The sequence below is a fragment of the Camelus ferus genome, chromosome 27, assembly GCF_009834535.1.
Source record: "Camelus ferus isolate YT-003-E chromosome 27, BCGSAC_Cfer_1.0, whole genome shotgun sequence".
Classification (NCBI taxonomy): domain Eukaryota; kingdom Metazoa; phylum Chordata; class Mammalia; order Artiodactyla; family Camelidae; genus Camelus; species Camelus ferus.
This window is the reverse complement of record NC_045722.1, coordinates 24,061,877-24,082,403: the sequence shown is the minus strand read 5'-3', so window position 1 is coordinate 24,082,403 and position 20,527 is coordinate 24,061,877. Positions and strand designations below refer to the sequence as shown.

Sequence of the window (20,527 nt, the reverse complement as noted above, 5' to 3'; positions counted from 1 at the left end):
CACACACATACACAAAGACAGAGAGAGAGAGAGAGAAATATACATATTTGGGCTAATGGTTGCTATTAACATTTCAGGGAGGGTTGTTGTTTGATGGTTAATTAGGCTTGATGGAAATTTCCTATGATCTCTGACTAGTTCTTCTTACACCCCACTTACTTTGCTTAAGGTTTGTTTTTCTTTTTGCGTATCTGGAATACATTACCTAGCAATTCTTTCGGATAATCTGCAGGTGGTAAATTCTGGATCCTTGCATAATTGAAAACTTTGTTTTTCTACTTGACTTTGAGGAGATTTGGGAGATGATAGTTTCTCAGACTCACAGACAGTAAACAAACCTGTGGGCATCAGGGGAGAGAGGGGGTGGGAAGGGATAAATCAGGAGTTGGAGAAATGCTAATATTAACTACTAAATATAAAATAGATGAAAACCAGATTTCTTCTGTACGGCACAGGGAACTATACGCAGTACCTTACAGTATCTAATGAAAAAGAGTATTAAAATGAATATATGTAAGTATATGTATGACTAAAACATGATGCTGCTCACCAGAAATTGACACATTATAAACTGACTATACTACAATAAATAAAATAAAATAAAATAAAATAAAATAAAATAATCAGTTTCTCATCTGAGCTCTGACATTATAGCCCACTCTCTTCTCAAATCCAGATTTCCTAATAAGACCACAGATGTCATTTTGGTAATTATTCTATGGCAAATGATTTTCCTCTGTTGTAGGTGAATTTAAGATTTTTTTTCTTATCCTTAGTACACTGAAATTGAAATACTCAGTGTGTCTTTTACATCTAAGTTTTCAGGTCTTCCTTGACCTCAACATTCTTCTAAAAAGACGATTTCTTTATATTTTTACTTTCCCATCTGCTCAGTTATCTCTTTCTGAGATAACTACTAGAGTCAAGTCAGAACTTATTACAATGCCTACTGTCAATCAGCGGTTTCCAAAGCTAGTTTCCCACTGAAGGATTTCTTGATAAAGCAGATTCAGGCCTGGAGTGGGAGGTACAGGACAGACTTGGGACCTCGTTTTATTTTCTTCTGGAAAACAGAGCATCTATCAAAGATCAAGGGGACCATACCAAAGGGACACAGGAATCAACTTGATAATCTGAGCATCAGAAACGATAACTTGAATGAAATAAGACATGTGTGGGAGAAGGGTAACAGCTCAGTGGTAGAGCACATGCTTAGCATGCAGGAGGTCCTGGGTTCAATCCGCAGTACCACCATCAAAGTAAATAAATTAAAAAAAAAAAAAAACACTAATTACTTCCCCTTCAAAAAAAAAAAAAAACCAAAATGAATAAATAATTTTTTTTAAATCTTTAAACTGCTTTTAAAAGAGGAGGGGAAGGGAGGTATAGCTCAGTGGTAGAGCATGTGCTTAGCATGCACTAGGTCCTGGGTTCAATCCCCAGGATCTCCATTAAAAAAAAGACACATCAAATATCCAAACCCTGCAAATAATTCAAAATAATAATTAAATCGCATTGGTCATCTATTCAAGTATCTTGGACACTGCATAATATATTTAAAAATTGAAAAACAAACAAGCAAAATACCGCCAAACAAAAAATATGAGGAAAGCCTGGAATCAAGTCCCCAAATCTTCTCTGCCTAGACAAGAATGGTCATGATAATATAACACCTAGTTCATGTGATCAAAGAAGCAGCAAAAAGCAGGTGTATGAACGTGTCTGAAAACTTTAAAGTTATGCACATCTTAGATGATGCCATTTGAGGGCTCTTTTCAATAACAGACATTGACATACACCTAAAAAGCTACCTATCGACAAGGGAGAGAGGCCCTGAACCACGCCCAGCCCAGGTCCACACCCACAGCCCTTTCCAGGTCTCCTGCAGATGTGATGGCAAACCCAGAAGGAGACCCATTTTCCTCCAGAAGCGTATCATTTCTGAAACAGGTGTAACCTTTCCAATCCAGACCAAGCTACACCGTGTAGCCCATCATTCTGTTCATTGCCTCTATCTGAGATGAAGTTTCAAGCACTGTAAAAGCACTTCTCTTTAATTCTGTGTAATTTTTAAGTGATATCTGAAAAAGCAAAATGCGGGGAGCCAGTGGAAAGCTGGTTTGTGATGAGATGTCAATGACCTGCTGCTCCTTGGATACAAACCACCTCCAGGAAGGAAACACATTTCCTGTCATGAATATTCCCTTTCGGTTTTTAATTTAATCCACTGCCTGTAATTTTCCCTGTCCTGAACAATGCAGGTGCCATCTGCACAGTGTTGATTTCATTCACGCTCAATGGTTATTGACAGAGGATCGTCCTGGGCCACGGCCATCACACGAAATGCTCCACACATGGAACAAGAGGAAGGAGGGGACCAACTGGCATGCTGCCCTCCCTCCAAGGGAGAGGAGGTGAGGGGGGATGCCCTGCAGCTGGGGGCCGCCCCTGGTCCAATTCCAGGTACCCAAAGCTGCCTTCAATGCCTCTCATCTCTGAGACCATGTGTCGATATAGACCCCCTCTCTGGAGTAAGGACTTTGAGAGAAAAGCCTTTCCTGCAGTTGCCGTTGCCTCTGGAGCTATAACCACAGGACCACTAACACAAAGGACAGGGACGCCTCAAAGCCAGATTCCCAGAGATTCTCCTGCTTTAAATATCTACACTGCATGCAATTTACCTAACTTAAAAATAAGAAAAGTATCTCCTGACAGCCAACTGTCTATAGGATGTGCCCCTGAAGACCAGCCAGCAGCATGTGTATGTCCCCAAGTACCAGGATTCTATGGGCTTTGTCTATTTTTATCAATACCTGTTATTCTTTAGTTTTCATCGAGGAATTTTGTTGGTCATCAATCTACAGATATTTCAGGCAAATACAAAACATCGTCCTAAGTGATTCAGGCACCATTTGTTGAGTAACTAAAACATTTAATAAAAAAATCCAAAAGTAATGTTTTTGGCTTTAAAAAAAAAAAGCTTGTAAAGAAGTTTTTAAAATGTTTTGTTCTTCAGTATGGAGATTCCTCAAAAGACTAGGAATAGACTTACCGTATGACCCAGGAATCCTGCTCCTGGGCTTATATCCAGAAGGAACTCTACTTCAGGATGACACCTGCACCCCAATGTTCATAGCAGCATTATTTACAATAGCCAAGACATGGAAACAGCCTAAATGTCCATCAATGGATGACTGGATAAAGAAGAAGTGGTATATTTATACAATGGAATACTATTCAGCCATAAAAACCGACAACATAACGCCATTTACAGCAACATGGGTGCTCCTGGAGAATGTCATTCTAAGTGAAGTAAGCCAGAAAGACAAAGAAAAATACCATATGAGATCGTTCATGTGTGGAATCTAAAAAACAAAAACAAAAACACAAAGCATAAATACAAAGCAGAAATAGACTCATAGACATAGAATACAAACTTGTGGTTGGCAAGGGGGCAGAGGGTGGGAAGGGATAGACGGGATTTCAAAATTGTAGAATAGATAAACAAGATTATACTGTATAGTACAGGGAAATATACACAAGATCTTATAGCAGCTCACAGAGAAAAAAATGTGACAATGAATATATATATGTTCATGTATAACTGAAAAATTGTGCTCTACACTGGAATTTGACACAACATTGTAAAATGATTAAAAATCAATAAAAAATGTTAAAAAAAATAAAATGTTTTGTTCTTAAGTGTTTTAAAACTTTTGATCAATTAATTTTTTTTTAATGGAGGTACTGGAAATTGAACCCAGGACCTCGCACATGTTAACCACGTGCTCTACCACGGAGCTGTACCCACCCTCCTCCAACTGATTTTTAAAACCCATAAAATGTTTCATTTACTACATAAGATATAAATATAAAGTCAAGATTTCTTAAGCTAACATACCAAAAAGTGCCTTACCTCATTAAGGCTGTCTTTGAAAATGGTATAGAACTGTTTTAAGTTGCTTAGGACAATTTGGGGCATTTTTATTCTTCTCCAGGGTCATATTATAAGCAGCCAAAAGAAAAACAGAAAATCCGTCTCCATCTCATTTGTGAGCCACCAACATTCATCATGAGACCCTGCTTTGAGCTAGTCCTGTCAGTCTTAGTAAAGAAACTCATCTGAAAATAAGAGTATCTCTACCAAAAATTTTCAAATAACAAGAGTCCAAAAGTATTGATATTTTAATAGCTTTACTAGTGTAACTGCATCACCTTCTACAGGGGCTACATTAAAAGAAAACATTCATTTACATTTAAATAAATCATAAACATAAGAAGTATGTGAAAATGTTTATTCTCTCATTCTTGCTTAAGTCAAAGGTGCAAACACAGAATAGGAAACGGTATTATTTAGATAATACCTCGTAGGCATATACTCAGTAGGTCACTAAAGACCATCTCAAGGACAGGCTCAGACGCTCTTCTTAGGAACTGCATTAACTTAAGAAAGTGGCAGGCACAACTCTGCCCAAGTGTTCACTGCTCAGTAAGTTTAAAGGGACCCATTAAATATTAAAATGATACTATGGAAGTATCAACATGGATTTGTAAATCACATAATGGATGGAAACTACAAAATAACATATTTTGACCATTGGCTTAGTTGCTGATAAGAGTATCCTATAAGTTTCTAGTTCAAGATGCCAGCTTATACCCATCTGTGTCCCCTTCCCCTCCAAGACCACCGAAATTAACATACAGGAGGGAAACAGTATAAACACCCCAAAACAAACAGAATGACAGATACAAACTAATATATATAAAAGAGATTAACAACGAGGTTCTAATGTGTAGCACAGGGAATTATGTTCACTATCTTGTAATAACTTATAACGAAAAAGAATGTGAAGATGAATATATATATATATATATAACTGAATCACTATGCTGTACACCAGAAACTAATACAACATCGTAAATCAACTATACTTAAAGAAAAAATAGCTAAACTGAAAAAAAAAAAAGGAACAGGGCCATAAAAAGACAAGATATTTCAATACATGACAAGCAGAGAGCACACGCACATACGGAGGCTTGGTGACTGTAAAAGCAGACAGAGGAAGTCATGTGCTAAATATCGGTGGCAGGTTTCAGGGTGGAGGGAGCAGGTCTGCTTTGTAGAAGCCCACAGAGCTTAGAAGAGCCCTGAGTCTGGAAGAGGGCAGGAGAGAGTAAGGACCGAGTGGAGCTGTCCCAGGTGAATGTACAGAAAGCTTTGTCAACTCCCTTCTGAGAATAACCAGCATCCTGGGTTTCTCCTCACTCCATGGGGTCAACACTCAAACAAATGGATCTGACTGGTTAGGGCTGTACCGTACAACATGGTGGCCACTGCAAAATGTGGCTGAAGTCCCTGATGCCCGGCCAGTGCTAACTGAGAGCCTAACACACATGGATTCCCAAGACTTAGTTCTACCCTCCCCTAAAAGTATAAACTATCTCATTAACATGTTTATGTTCATTACATATTGCAATTTTAATAATTTAAAAATATTGAGTTAAGCAAGCTATCTTATTAAAAATAAATGCTGTCCTCTACGACAGCACTTCCACCAATGTTCCTGCTCCCTAATTAAAAAATACAAAGAGCATTTTTTAAGACTCAGAAGGCATTTTAGGAAGTCTTGGCAAACAAACAGAAAAAATAAATAGAAAGACAAATAAGTAAAATTAGAAGAAGCAGGGGAATGGGGAGTAACCCTAGAAGAAATAATGTCATTTGGTTTAAAATAAAGGAACTACAAAAATGAAGAAGGAAAGGACAACCCTCCAACTGGCACCCTTGGACAATGAAGGGCAAGTGGAGCAGAACAGAGAACAGAGGAGGACCCAGGGGACAGACAGAGTGACTGAGGACTTAGAGAAAGGAAGGTAAGATAAGGCTTAGCGAAGGGGGTAGAAAAGGAGAGCATCTGAGCTTGACACCAGGCCCAGATGACATGGACACTCAACCCCACAGAACAGCATGGAACCCACAGCACCAGACCCACAGAGAAGGAAATGTGGGCTCCAAAAAGCGGCTTTGCAGAGAACACTGCTAACACGGTCACCAAATCCTGATGGTGGCTTTTTTGTTTTAAGTATAATCAAGCTAACATCAAAATTATAAATAACAAATGCTGGAGACAGTGTGGAGAAAAAGGAATCCTCTTACACTGTTGGTGGGAATATAATTTGGTGCAGCCACTATGGAGAACAGCATGGAGGTTCATTAAAAAACTAAAAATAGACTTACCATATCATCCAGCAATCCCACTCCTGGGCATGTATCTGGAGAAAACTCTAACTCAAAAAGTGCACCCAACGTTCATAGCAGCACTATTTACAACAGCCAAGACATGGAAACAACCTAAATGCCCATAGACAGATGAATGGATAAAGAAGTTGCAGTATATATACACAATGGAATACTACTCAGCTATAAAAATGAAATAATGTCATTTGCAACAACGTGAATGGACCTAAAGGTTATCATATTAATTAAAGTAAGTCAGACAGAGAGGGAAAAATACCACATGACATCACTTATATGTGGAATCTAAAAAAAATGATACAAATGAACTTATTTACAAAACAGAAACAGACTCACAGACATAGAAAACAAACTCATGGTTACCAAAGGGGAAAGAGGAGGATAAATTAGGAATTTAGGATTAGCAGATGCACACTACTATATATAAAATAGATAAACAACAAGGCCCTACTGCATAGCACAGGAAACTATATTCAATAACTTGTAATAACTTATAATGGGAAAGAATCTGAAAAAGAATATATATTATATGTGTGTGTGTGTATAACTGAACCACTTTGCTGTACACCTGAAACTAACACAAGATTGTAAATCAGCTATACTTCAATTAAAGAAAGGATAGAGAAATTAAATATGGCTGCAGAACAAAATGTGAATGTTACCAAAGTTGAGATGGAAGGACATAAAGAGAAGTAGGAGCAGAACAGGAGTGATTACAGAGACTGGAAACTGAACTACAGTTAACAAAAGTTACAAATTTTGAGACTGTCTTTTTTTTCCAGCAAGTTAGTTCATAGATACAGTAAAGATTATTCTGATTTTTCATTGAGGTATCATTGGTTTACAACATATAAGTTTCATGTGTACGACATTGTATTTTCACTCCTGTACATACCCCAGCGTGCTCACCATCCAAAGTTTAATTTCCATCACTACACCTGTTGACCCACTTTACTGGTTTCACCCTTTTGAAGGTAAAAAAGTGACCAGTGGAAGAAGTGAGAACAGAGGTGTGAGAGGGGTTGGGGCAAGCTGTGAATAAGCCAAGTCATAGAAATGGGTAGAGTTGACCATCAAGGAATAGAAATATAAACAGAGTATTAAAATAGGAGTCACATGGGGGAGGGCAGAGCTCAGGGGTAGAGCCTGTGCTTAGCATACTTGAGGTCCTGGATTCAATCCAAGTGCTTCCATATAAATGAATAAATTAATAACCTAAGTAGTCATCCACCTCCCCTCCCCAAAAAAGAATAAAAAGTAAAAAAAAATAAAATAAAATAGGAGTCATAACCAGAAACAGAGGCTGCAGAAGGTTTTGAGAGATGAACAGCAATGAGAAACATGGAGCAGGGTCAGGCTTTTTGTAAACCCTTTACTGTTGGCTCTGTAAATGTTGTGTGTCTTGTTGACATTTTTAAATATTAAAAAATGCCCTAGCTTCTACATTTTTTCCATATTATAGACATACTAAATAACTGAAACATCCATTTGTGGGCAGACGTAGTGGATAATACAACGTCTACATGCGATAAAGTTCACCAACCATGTAGTCATTACACTAAGAATCCTTTAATTATCCTTGAAAAACAAAATAATCATCAATTTCCATGTGAAAGGTAAAACAACAACAGCAAAAAGCCTTTAAAAGCAAATGTATAGGAAAATATCTTCATGAGCTTGAAGAAGGGAAAGGCTTCTTAAACATAACAAACTAAGCAGTAAACACAGAAGAAAGGAATTATAAAATTAAGCCCATTAAGAATTTCCATTCATCAAAAGATACTGTTTATCTGTAAGCATATTCTACTTCAATTAAAAGTTTACAAATGAGAGAAAGAAAGGACATTAAAAGACAAACCGGAGAGTCTTAGAAAATATTTGCGAAAACATTTATGTCGGGGCTTATGTCCACAATATAGAAAAACTTACACAAATCCCAATAAGGGGAAAAAAAAAACAGCACACACACAAAAGGCAAGATTAAAAATAGGCAAGAGACATGAATAAACACTCACAAAAGAAGACACCAATACCAAGTGGAAAATTAAGAAATGGTTATGTCCTCGACTTTATTTGTAATCAGGAAACTGCTAATTAAAGTCACAAGGAAGTATCACTCCCCACCCACTGGAATGGTAAATTTAAAAGACTAAAATATAAAGTGTCAGTGAGTATGCAGAACAACAAGAATTTTTCAGATACTGCTGATGAGAGTGTTAATTGCTACAATCATTTTGAAAAGTGTTTGGCTTCATCTGGAAAAGTCAGCAACATGCCATCCTCTGGCCTGGCAAGTCCCCATGTGTGTATCTACACACATGACAGACAGAAATACAAAAACATGTGTGTCAAAACACACACACCCCAATGTTCATAGCAGCACTATTTACAACAGCCAAGACATGGAAGCAACCTAAATGTCCATAGACAGATGAATGGATAAAGAAGTTGTGATATATACATATAAATATATACACAAAATGGAATACTACTCAGCCATAAAAAAGAGTGAAATAATGCCATTTGCAGCAACATGGATGGACCTAGAGATTATCATACTTAGTGAAGTAATTCAGACAGAGAAAAACAAATGCCATATAATATCACTGTTTTGTGGAACCTAAAACAAATGATACAAATGAACTATTTACAAAACAAGAATAGACTCACAGACAGAGAAAACAAACTTATGGTTGCCAAAGGGGGAAGGAAGAAAGGGATAAATTAGGGATTTGGGATTAATATTTATAGACTACTATGTACAAAACAGATAAACAACAAGGAACTACTATATAGCACAGGGAAAAGTATTCAATATCTCATAATAATCTATAATGGAAAAAAAAACCAAAAGAATATATATGTGTATGTATAGCTGAATCACTATGCTGTACACCAGAAACTAACACATTGTAAATCAAATATATGTCAATTTAAAAAAAGACATGTGTAAGAATACTCATGGCAGTGTTCTTCATAATAGAAAAAAGCAGGAAACAACTTTGATCTCCATTAAGAGAAGGACAAATCATGTTACAGTCACACAATAAAAATGAATAATCTGCAGCAACAGGCAACAGCTGGGGTGACTCTCATAAAAATAAAAGTGAGCAAAAGAAAATAAGACAACACATACTGTGTACTTGTGTGATTCCACTTATGTAAAGTTCTGGAGAAGGGCAAAACTAAATCCTGGTGCTTGACATCAGGCTAACAGTTTTCCAGTGGGAAGAAAGGGAGGAAGAGCTATGTTGGGTCGTGATGACCCACGTGGGTTCCCTGTGATAACCCACTGAGTTGGCTTTGATATTGTAAAACTGAGTTGGTTTTGATACTGCGCCACACTGTGGATATATGTAACACTACAATTCAAACTTCGACACATAATTAAAGTATGACTTTCAAAATGAAACATGTCTCTCTAAGAGCTAGCTAGGGTATTAAAGAGGTTACTTCAAATGTCAGTAAAACATCTTAATAGAAAACAGTGAAGGAAGAAATGTTTCCAGACCAGTGATTTTCACTGTAAATGTTACTAGTTTGAGCTTAATCAACCAGTGGGCAGTCTTAGCTAAATTTGCTGAATCCAAGCCCCCAATATGATACACTGTATGTGTGAGCTTCTTAAAACAGATACATTAGATCAAAAAAAATTGTACAATTCTGAAGTTTCGAAACACCTGGAGCTTTACCTAAGCATCTGCTTTCTCTTCACCAAAGGGAGAGAGAGAGAGAGAGAGAGGGGGAGAGAGAGAGAGAGAGAGAGAGAGAGAGAGAGAGAGAGAGAGGGAGAGAGAGAGAGAGAGAGAGAGAGAGGAGCTGTTTCTTGCTCAACACCACCTCTTTTACCCCAAGACAGGAATCTTTGCTGATGATTTGCCCTCAGTGATCCCACTATAAATTTCCCACTCTGGGAATCATCTCACAGGTGCCACTCATTAACCATGATAACCACAATGTCCCCCACTTTGTCCACTGGCTCCTGCACTGGGGTCAGGTCAGCTCCTTTTTCTACCACCTGACTCCGAGCCTGGAGTCAGCCCCATGTCCAGTTCCCACAGCCAGCTCCCTGGCAGCGACTTTTAACCCATAAAGCAGGATTTTAAACAATTCTTTACTCAATTTCAAGTTAGTTTCAGTCATTTGGCTTTCTGGGAGTTGTGACTCCAAGCCCTTTACTGTAACCTCTAGCTTTTACTCTTGGAAACTTAATAAGCATATTATGTGATGTCTCATCTTGTGATAACAAAAAAAAATCAGCAAAGAGAGATAAGACTAACAGGTCTGGGTGTATGTGTGCTTACACACATAAATACACACATGCAAACTTTCTTTTTAATTGTTTTTATTTAGAGGGCTCTTTCTGTGAAAACCATTGATAGCTGATGTTGAAAATGAACAAAGAAACCACTGAAATAAAGAACATAGGAGTTACAAAGTCCAAATTACTTTCTTCTTCTCCAAGGAATAAAACACTACCTAATCTTGATGAATCCATAGAGGAGGAGAGATTTTCACTGGCATCCCTCCATGACAAGATTATTTCTCTCCCTTTAACAGCAAGTCAGGGATGAATCGAGAGCTCTGAGAGAACTGAGCCTTTGGGGAGCCACTTCAGTGGTAGACTTGAAAAGCAGCATTTGCAAGCAAGCTTCCTTCATAAAAGTGCCCATAATCCTCAGTCTATAAAGCTAAAAGAATTTTGTACCTTATGTCCCAGAGCCATAAAGAGGTTTAAGAGGGATACAATTTCTACCATAATAAATCTGGATCAATTATGAAAGATGCATTGTAGAGTAAACAAGTCTTAATTTAGAATTTCACTCCTGCTGCCAGCCATGATGAACTAGGTGGTTCTCATCAACCCTCCGGAGAGAACAATTGGAAAAATGCAACAATCCTGTGCGTGAAGGCTCCAAAAAACTATGAGGGCAATGAGGGGCAGCAGGACCAAGACCCATGAAAGGGAGAGAAGCTTAGGAGAGTAAAAAGATCTGGGGCCACTTTTCCAGAACCACCAGAAACCATGATTCTATAGCAATGCCTAAGAGGCCAAAAGTTGAAGCAGATCTTGACAGACTCGAGAGTTAGCAGGACAAGTGGGAGCCCAGGGTCCACAGAACAGAGGGAAGATCCTGGTAAGTTCTCCATATTCACACCCTAGAATGGATCTGCAAAATTCAGAAATAAACCAGCCCTCGCAGGAATGGAAGACCAGGTCCACATCTTTGCAACTACTAACTGAATTAAGGTGATTTGTGCTTGCTGGTACCTACATCTGGCTTGTCAGGAGCAACCATGAAATTGGAGTGAGGGTGTGTCCTGGAGATCTTCAAATTAACTCTGCAATTTTTCACACACAATGTCTGGGACAAAATAAAAAAGCAACCAGGCTTAGAAGTAACATCAAGAATCATTTTGTAACTTAATAAGTAACATTGTGAATCATTTCAACAAGTATTTTCTAAACAACTTCTAATATAAAAATAAGAATAAGACATTATGCTATACACCAGAAACTGAAACATTGTAACTGGCTATACTTCCATTAAAAAAAAATAAGAATAGGGATGGAATATGGAGTGATGGTGAGCATTATGGAATAGTAAGGAAAGAACACAATTTTATTTTATTTATTTTTTTAATTGAAATATAGTCAGTTACAATGTCAATTTCTGGTGTGCAGCATAATGTTTCAGTCATACATATATGTACATATTTGTTTTCATATTCTTTTTCTTTATAGGATATTATAAGATATTGAATATATAATTTTATTCTAAAATTCATATTAGTTTACTACTTGGCCTATTTGTGTCACTTTAAAAGTAATGTATACTAGTATTGTTTAAGGTGCCATAAGAATGTCATGCCATTTTAATTTTTCAATATTTCTCTATATATCCTATAAATATGAGAAAAGATAGCCTAAACTGCACCAAATGCCTTGAGTAATGGTGATTTGGGTAATTTTATTCCCCTGCAGTCCTTCTTATGTTTAATTTGATTTCTTGCAAAGAATACATATTACATTTGTGGTTATAAGAAATATCACTTATAAAAACATTATTAGTGTAGTCTGGTGCAGTCATTATGGAAAACAGCATGGAGATTCCTTAAAAAGCTAAAAATGGATTTACCATATGATCCAGCAACCCCACTCCTGGGCATATACCTGGAGAAAACTATAATTCAAAAAGACACATGCACCCCAATGTTCACAGCAGCACTACTTATAATAGCTAAGACATGGAAGCAAACTAAATGTCCATTGACAGATGACTGGATAAAGTAGTTGTGGTGTGTGTGAGTTTATATGTGTGTGTGTGTTCATGTATGTGTATGTGTATGTATGTGTGTGTGTGTGTGTGTGTGTGTGTGTGTAATGGAATACTACTTAGCCATAAAAAAGAATAAAATAATGCCATTTGCAGCAACATGGATGGACCTGGAGATCATCATACTAAGTGAAGTAAGTCAGAAAGAGAAAGAAAATACCATATGATATCACTCATATGTGGAATCTTAAAAAAAAAAGAAAAGACACAAATGAACTTATTTACAAAACAGAAACAGACTCACAGACATAGAAAACAAGCTCATGGTTACCAGCAGCGGAAGAGGTGGAAAAGGATAAACTGGGAGTTCAGGATCAGCAGATACAAACTACTATATATAAAACAGAAAAACAACAAGGTCCTACTGTACAGCACAAGGAACTGTATTTAATATCTTGTAGTAAACTATAATGAAAAAGAATATGAAAAGGAACATATATATGTATACGTATAACTGAATCACTGAGCTGTACATCAGAAACTGACACAATACTTTAAATAGACTATACTCCAATTTTTTAAAAAGGGAAAAAAACATTATTAGGATAATTACATAATGGTACTGTGGATTTTCTTCACAGACTGTATTCAAGATGTATCATTTTTAAAACACCTATTTGGTTATATTAAATTAGAGTTGTAGCATTTTAAATCCCCCAAGGGATTTCAAATAACACACATGGGCTTAAGTGCTGAGCTCCACACCCATGCCTGCCCTTTGCGGTACCAAACCCTAAATGCACGACCACCGGGTTCTACTGTCTTGTGACTAAAGCTGCTAGAAAGTTGAATCTACAATCCAAAATCTATATAACAGCAAAAATCATCCATGCATAATTATGTGCCATACATTTCTGAATAATCATGTGCTGATCCATATTATTCATTTTAAATACCTTGCCTTCCAGACACACTTTCGTAACTGTACACATTTATTTTATGTAAAGCAACACATGGAATGGTCTTTAGATGTGTGTGTACAGGTGAACGACCCGATGGCAGACATAAAGAAGAAATATTATAGACACCGTTGGTAGTTTAGAACCTCACATTTGCATCATTTCAAAATGATTTCTTATGCCTCATCTCATTACCACCCCAGTTACAAGCCCACAAAGTAAATTAATAATCACCATAAGTCAAAGTGTGCATTTCGGAATAATTTAGGTAGTTTCCTTTATCAAATTTATCTATGTACCTACATGAAGTTCACGTACATGGTTATATACAATAGACAATATGCCCAAAATGTCTCGGAGTCTGTCCACCGCTCCACATCCCCACAGTGACCATTCTAGCTCCGACCTCTTCATCCCTTGCCTACAGTTCCTCTTCTCTCTAATCGGTCCCACACACACACTGCCCTCTGCACCCTCCATCTAAACAGAGATCTAGCAACATTTTTATCCAATTAAAATTACACCACCCCTTCCCACTCCCCACCCCATGCCTCACCAAGGGGGCCTGGTGGATAGCTAAAGCAGGTCACAGCAGGGAAAACTAGTCCTCTGAAAGCACACACTCTGTCTTTAAAGTGTATGCACATTTTTTTCATTCTAATCTATAATTTATATTTGTTGGATTTAATATAAATATCATGATTTGGACTGTTCCCATTTCTAGGAAAATATGCCATGGCAAGCTGGTCTTGCAGCTTCACAAAACCTCTGGCACAATGCCTCCACTGCCTCATGTCCTGGTAGATGCCCTGCAGAGCACGCAACACATCTCACACTCTACCCTTCTCCTGTCTATGGTCTGAATGCCCCTCAGCTCTCCCACCAGAAGACAACCCAATCCTTCACCCTGCAAGGTGCATTTCTAGAATCTAATGCTTTCAAAAGTGTATGTAAGGAAAAGTGAGTAGTTTGGTCAATATGATATCCCTGTTTGAGAAATTCTCAATAAATATAGGCACACTGAATTTTCTGAAGAGTTCAGCAGCAAAATACGCAGCCAAGATCAACCAGGAGCCAGTGTTCTGTAAACACACCTTGTTGAAGGTGTGCTGTCCTCACCTCTCTCTCAGTCTTTCCTCACACTGATCGCCTTACCTGTTAAGCCTTTCTGGTTTTCTCCAACTGGCAAAGTCCTACTCACCTTTAGAAATCTAATTCCTAGCCACTCTTGCTGGAGGGAAATATGTCCTCCTGTGTGTATCTGCACCACTCTGGACAGACATTAGTGGTCAATTACACATGAGGTAATCTGAGATTTACATGTCAGTCTCCCTAGATAAACTGTGAATTCCAGAAGTAGAAATAATCCCTTAACCAGGTATAAATTCCCAGAATCTAAGAAAGTCCACAAGAAGGGTTCAGTAAGTATGTGCGGAATAAGCTGATAAACAGGTAAATGACCTTCCATGAAAACAAGAAATGTAGAATCATATGTTATCTCCCTATTACCCCAGCCAGGAAATCTCTGCTGGCAGAAAGAGAGCAAGAACAAGATCTGGGGAGAAAAATGGCCTCTAGAACAGCCCAGTCAGGGTGAGCACAGGACCCACAGAACTGAATTTGTAAAGAAAACCTGACACAAACAGTTAAGACTTTGCCACGTGGATCCCTAATGAGTCACCGTGTCTCTGTCCGGGGTTCTGAAAGTCCTCTGGAAAGCCCTGGCTTTGCTTCAGCACCAGACAGAGCCACTTCGGGCTGGAATACAAATGTTTGCATGTTTCATTATTTCTGATATAGAGACCTCCTCTTTGCCCAGGATCGAAGGACAGTCACATTCAATCAGTTGCCCTCAGCCAGGTTAAATAAATGAAGCTGACTTTGCTCTTCAAAAGAAGTTACAGATTCTAAAGGAGGCAGGAGATGCAAAGGACTTGCAAGACAGATGTGGGTTTTCCTCACAGCGTTGCCTCTAACCAATGAGCAACCTCGGGCAAGTGACCATTCCTTCCTGGGCACTGACGTCCGGACCTTTGAGTTGCGTGGCTACATAATGAAGATCAAGCAAACCTTTGGTGAATCACCGCTGCGTGTCAAGCACTTTCTCTTATTTAACCCTCTCAAAACCCTGTGAAGTGGGTATTATTGTTCTCATTTTACACCTGAGGAAACAAGGCTTAGAAAGGTAAAGTAATTTGCTCGAGGCACTCCATGAGCTCAAAGCATTGCCTGGTTGGGAAGTTCAACGTATTCATGGCTAGACCCTTGATCAAGGTGAGACCCAGGCTTTCTCCCCACCCACCCCACCATGACTTCTGACTATTGACAGCCGTCTTCACAAGGGCTTCCCTAATACTAGAATGTATTAGAGACACACTGTGCTTATACTTTTGTTATTTAAAAATTTTCTAACTTGACAAATGACAAAATGTTTCTTATTTTTTCCCTTCTTAATCATCACATCATGAAACTATAGCTTATGCTTAAATTTTTCATAAAAGCCAAAAATCCCTCATGTCACCTGATTCCTCAAGGGTCTCTTAAAGAGGCAGAGGTACCAAGGAAGAAACCCACAGCTTCATAGTGAGCAGTCTTCTCTCCAAGAGAAACTGCCACAGTCCTGGGAGTCCTGCTCCACTTGGTTACTGCTTCTGCTCCTTGGCTGATACGCCACTGCACCTCCACACCCCATCCAGCCAGCACAAGGCAGGGGTGGGGCTGTGGGAGGGTGTTTTGTTTTGATGAAAATAATCATAGTCTTAATCATGTGTCTAACTTTGTGGTCCCTCAAAGTTGCCTCCACATTCTCTGGGTCTTCACAATGACCAATGAAGTGCTAACACGTCCAGTTTCTTAACAGGAAAGTACAGATTTGGGATGTTTAAGAAACTTACCTAACAATGGATTACTATTCAGTCAAGAAAAAGAATAAAATAATGCCATTTGCAGCAACATGGATGGACCTGGAGATCATCATACAAAGTAAAGTCAGTCAGAAAGAGAAAGAAAATACCATGTGGTATCACTCATATGTGGAATTTAAAAAAAAAAAAAAGATACAAATGAACTTATTTACAAAACAGAAACAGACTCACAAACAGAAAACAAACTCATGGTTACCATGGGGAAAGGGGGTGGGAAGAGATAAATTGGGAGTTTGAAATTTGCACTTCATGAGGAGTGACAGAAATGTTAGGTATCTTGATTGAGGTGGTGGTTTCATAGGTACAATTCATCAAATTGTACATCTGAAATATATATAGTTTACTATACAGAAATTATACCACAATAAAGTTGCTAAAAAAAATTACCTAAGACCAACCATTCAAAACAAAGCCAGAACCTACCCAGGCTCCCAAATACAAATCCTGAGCTCCCTGAAGTAACAGCAAAAGTGCTCCATAAAAGTGCTTGCCCCCCACACCAAATGCCACCGAGCCTGTTCCCCTCCAAAGCCCCTGCACCTCCATTTCTCTGCCCTGGCTCAGCTCAACACCAGGGCTCCTTTCCCCTAACCCCAAATTTCCATCCTTTCCCCTTTCCTGTAGTCTGAGCTCTGCAAACAGCAGTTTCTGCCCTTGTAACCCACGGGACAGCACTGTGATAACCTGTCCACATCACCACACACACACAAGGAATATTCTGAAGCATTGGTCTATCTACAGAAAGATGTACACATTTAACACAGGCATAGTGTGAGAGAGGAAGCCATTCATCATGGCAGTTTTAACTAGGTTTGTGATGCAACGGGGCAGCAGTAGTAGAGTGGGTCCTCTCTATTGCAGGACCAGGAAATATGACCTGTCTTCTTACATCTTTCTTGTGAATGTCTCTGGGGGCTCTTAGCACTTTCTACCTGTGTGGTTATCCTCACATCTCTTTCCTACCGCATTCTTCCTTCCCTGGAACATCATTATCCCTGTACGCTGCTCCAGAGCTGAGTCCAAAGCCTTGTTCAGGCTAGACACTGAAACTCATTTACAAGAACTTAACACACTTTTGTAAAAGATTTGTTTTGTACGAAGGATATGCCAATGAAACTTAAATACCCAAAGTAGTTTCAAAGAGTGAAATAACAAACTTGCACAGATATCACACAGATGTGCTAACTGAAGTGAGCACAAATAAGTAAGCAAGAAGCCCATGAGGCTGGAAGCGGCTGCCTCAAGGAGCAGACAAGTGTATCCTGGCTGTGGATCCTGGCTCATCCTTGGAGCAAGACGACCTGCACCACCCTTATCAGGAAGGCAAAAGATGCCCGTAACTGGAACTGAGAAGGGTGGTCTACAGGCTCACAGCTGGCCCTCTGCCTGCACGGATGAACCAGCGACAAAGCAGAAGGCCAGGCTCCTCCCCAGAGAAGTTACATACCAAGGGCAGCAGAAAAGTCTAGAAATGCCTAAACTGACACCAATTTGTCGGACTGTATGCCAATACTTATACCATAAGGGGTACTAATATGTGACCATTCGGACCTGTTCTTGAGGATTCCCGGCTCGGGACAGATACTTTCTCCCTTAGTTTCTAAGCTGATGGAAAGGCGAGTCTGAAGCACCCACACACAGGTGGCCGGGGTGTGCCAGGTTCCTTCACTGGCAGGTAGGGAAACCGAGGCACGCGGCGGCGGGCATTGGGGTGAGAGCGAGGGACCGCCCGGCCCAGGGCCAGCGAGAGTGTCCTGGCTAAGTCATTCCGCCTCTCCGCCCGACGCTTCCACGACCCCCTGGAGAGGAGAGGGCGACCCGGAGCCGGGCCGGGACTCACCACGTCCATGATCTGCAGAAGGCTCAGGGAGAAGTAAACGGTGAGCGGTTGCGAGTCGTTGGCCACGGGCCTCTCCAAAGGATTGTAGTTCTTGACCAAATCCTTGTAGAGCTTCCTCTGGAACTCTCCTTGCAGGGACACTTAAGGAGAAGAGAGCCCGGGGGGCTGCTCAAAGGCGGCCAGTGGGGGTGCCTCCCACGCGCCCTGCCCACGATCCCGCCGCCCAAACTGCGCAGCCCAGACACGCGGGGCTCGCCTCCCCCGGCAGCGCCCCTCGCTGCCCGTCTTGGGCTGGAACCCCCAAACCTGGACCCGGCGCGGGGCGCCCGGAGCCTCCCAGGATGTGCCCGGGATCCCGCGGACGAGGAGTGGAGGGCGAGGACCTCCGGCGGCTTTACCGTGCAGGAGCGACGCGACCAGCGCCAGACACACCGAGCCGCGCATGTTGGGTCCCGGGCTGCCGCGGGCAAGCGCGCCCTCTACTCCGCTACCGGCCCCGGCCTGCGCCTGCGGCCGCGGAGCCGCCTCTCCCGGCTCGGCTCGCGCGCCTTAAAAGAGCTGAGCGCGCGCCCCCGCCCGGCCCGCCCCCGCGCTCCTCTTCACGTGATGAGCCCCGCTCCCGCCGCCCAACCCAGCGCCCCACCCCTCCCCGTCTCCCATGCCACCTCCTCCCTGTCCCCACTCCCTCCCGCCCGGCCCGGGGCTGCTCGGCGGCCGCCTGGGTAACTGCAGCCCGGGTAACTGCGGCCCGCGCGCGCCAGGGGACGTGCGCCCCCTCCCCGCCTCCGTCTCCACCGAGTGGTCCTTGCGTGCCGGAGGCTATCCACCGCCAGGCTCTGCTGGTCCTTTCTCTCCTTTGTTGCCACTCCGCTCCCTCCCGCTGGCAGACAGAAGCGGCGCTGGGCCGCTGGGAGAGCGCCGGGACCATTCAGGGTCCGGTTCTCTATGGCCATCTCTCCCCTACGCCCGGCGGCGGGGTAAAGCAGGCTTCCACAGGTTCGCTCCAAGGAGAGCAGACAGACCTGAGGCAAGCCCCTCCTACCTCCCGCCAGAGGTGGATGTTCTTTGAGCAACCATTTGCTGGGCAAACACCAGCCTGATTCTCAGCTAGGTCCTGGAAGTGCCAAGAGAAGCCAAGTCGGCCAGGAGGCATCTTACAGAGAGGAGGCGCTGCAAAAGTGTGTGATAGGACTCCCAGTGTGTATCCTCTTTATGACTTGTTCTGTTTTAAGGAGATTCAAAAGGTTGAAAAGTTAACTCCCAACCCTTTCCCAAAAAGACAGTCTAAACACCAGACACCAGTCAACGGGGTCAGGAGCTTAGTCATGTCTGGGATGTTGAAGAGGGGGCGTGGTTCCGAAAGAGGATAGGGGAGAGGGTGCTGGGGAGGTCTTTCAAGAGTGGTGAGAAAGCTCTGCCCATTTGCTCACAGTGTGCATGATGCAGAAAGCTGAGTGCAGAGGGGTTCCCTGCGCCCACTAGAAGGGACTCTGCTGCTCACCCTTCTCAGGCCCCAGAGAATCTGAGCTACACCTGGAGCTGGGTCACTGTGGATCAGCAGAGGCAGTGCCCACGTTTCTGAGCCACGTAAGGCACGGGATTCTTGGATGGCACCAAAAACTAGGGAAAGGCTCACCAAAATGTGACAGCCCTTGAATTTACCCAGGCAACTAAACCAGTTGTTCAATTTGGAAAAACAAAGAAATATGCCAACATTCCAATGAAGTGTCTTGTAGTAAATTCACACCCGTTAACTGATGCATGTGAAAACCAATAATCAGTACAGGTTCTGATGAATTTCATAAGACCCCAGAAGAAGGATGGATTCATTCTTTCTGGGGAAGGATTTATAGAAGAGGTGACAGCTGACCTGGGCTTGCCTCAAAGGAGGTGTTCATCAGGAGACTGGGACACCAGGGCAGGGATTCCTGGTAAGCAGACAGGCGTGCTTTTAGCTTCATCTGGCTCCTGAGTTCCACGCCATCTGCGGCAGTCTGGATACACACAGAGCTGGCATGTAGTGAAGGAATGAGCTGCATGGTGTTGGCTGCTGGCAAAAAGGGAAATAAAAATAAAACCCAACAACAAAATAGAAGCGACATAAGAAGCATCAGTTACAAGATTCTCACTGACACACCACCTCCACTGATCATGTAAATACAGCACTCGCACTCCTACACATGTCCTGAAAAATGCCTAAAAGCCCTACCTTCCATCCTAGACAGATATGAGCCCCGAGGGGACGAGGGATTTTGTATATGTGGAGTGTG

General features: G+C 41.3%; 1 protein-coding gene across 1 annotated transcript; it reads right to left on the bottom strand.

Moving 5' to 3' along the window:
• Positions 1–82: 82 nt before the first annotated feature.
• Positions 83–18,777, bottom strand: LOC116660189 (neuronal acetylcholine receptor subunit alpha-7-like). Its single transcript, XM_032468949.1, has 3 exons — positions 18,656–18,777; positions 18,258–18,397; positions 83–338 (listed from the first exon to the last, which is right to left on the bottom strand). Exons 1-3 carry the CDS (start codon positions 18,699–18,701, stop codon positions 276–278), a joined length of 249 nt encoding a protein of 82 aa, XP_032324840.1. The 5' UTR covers positions 18,702–18,777; the 3' UTR covers positions 83–275.
• Positions 18,778–20,527: the final 1,750 nt, after the last annotated feature.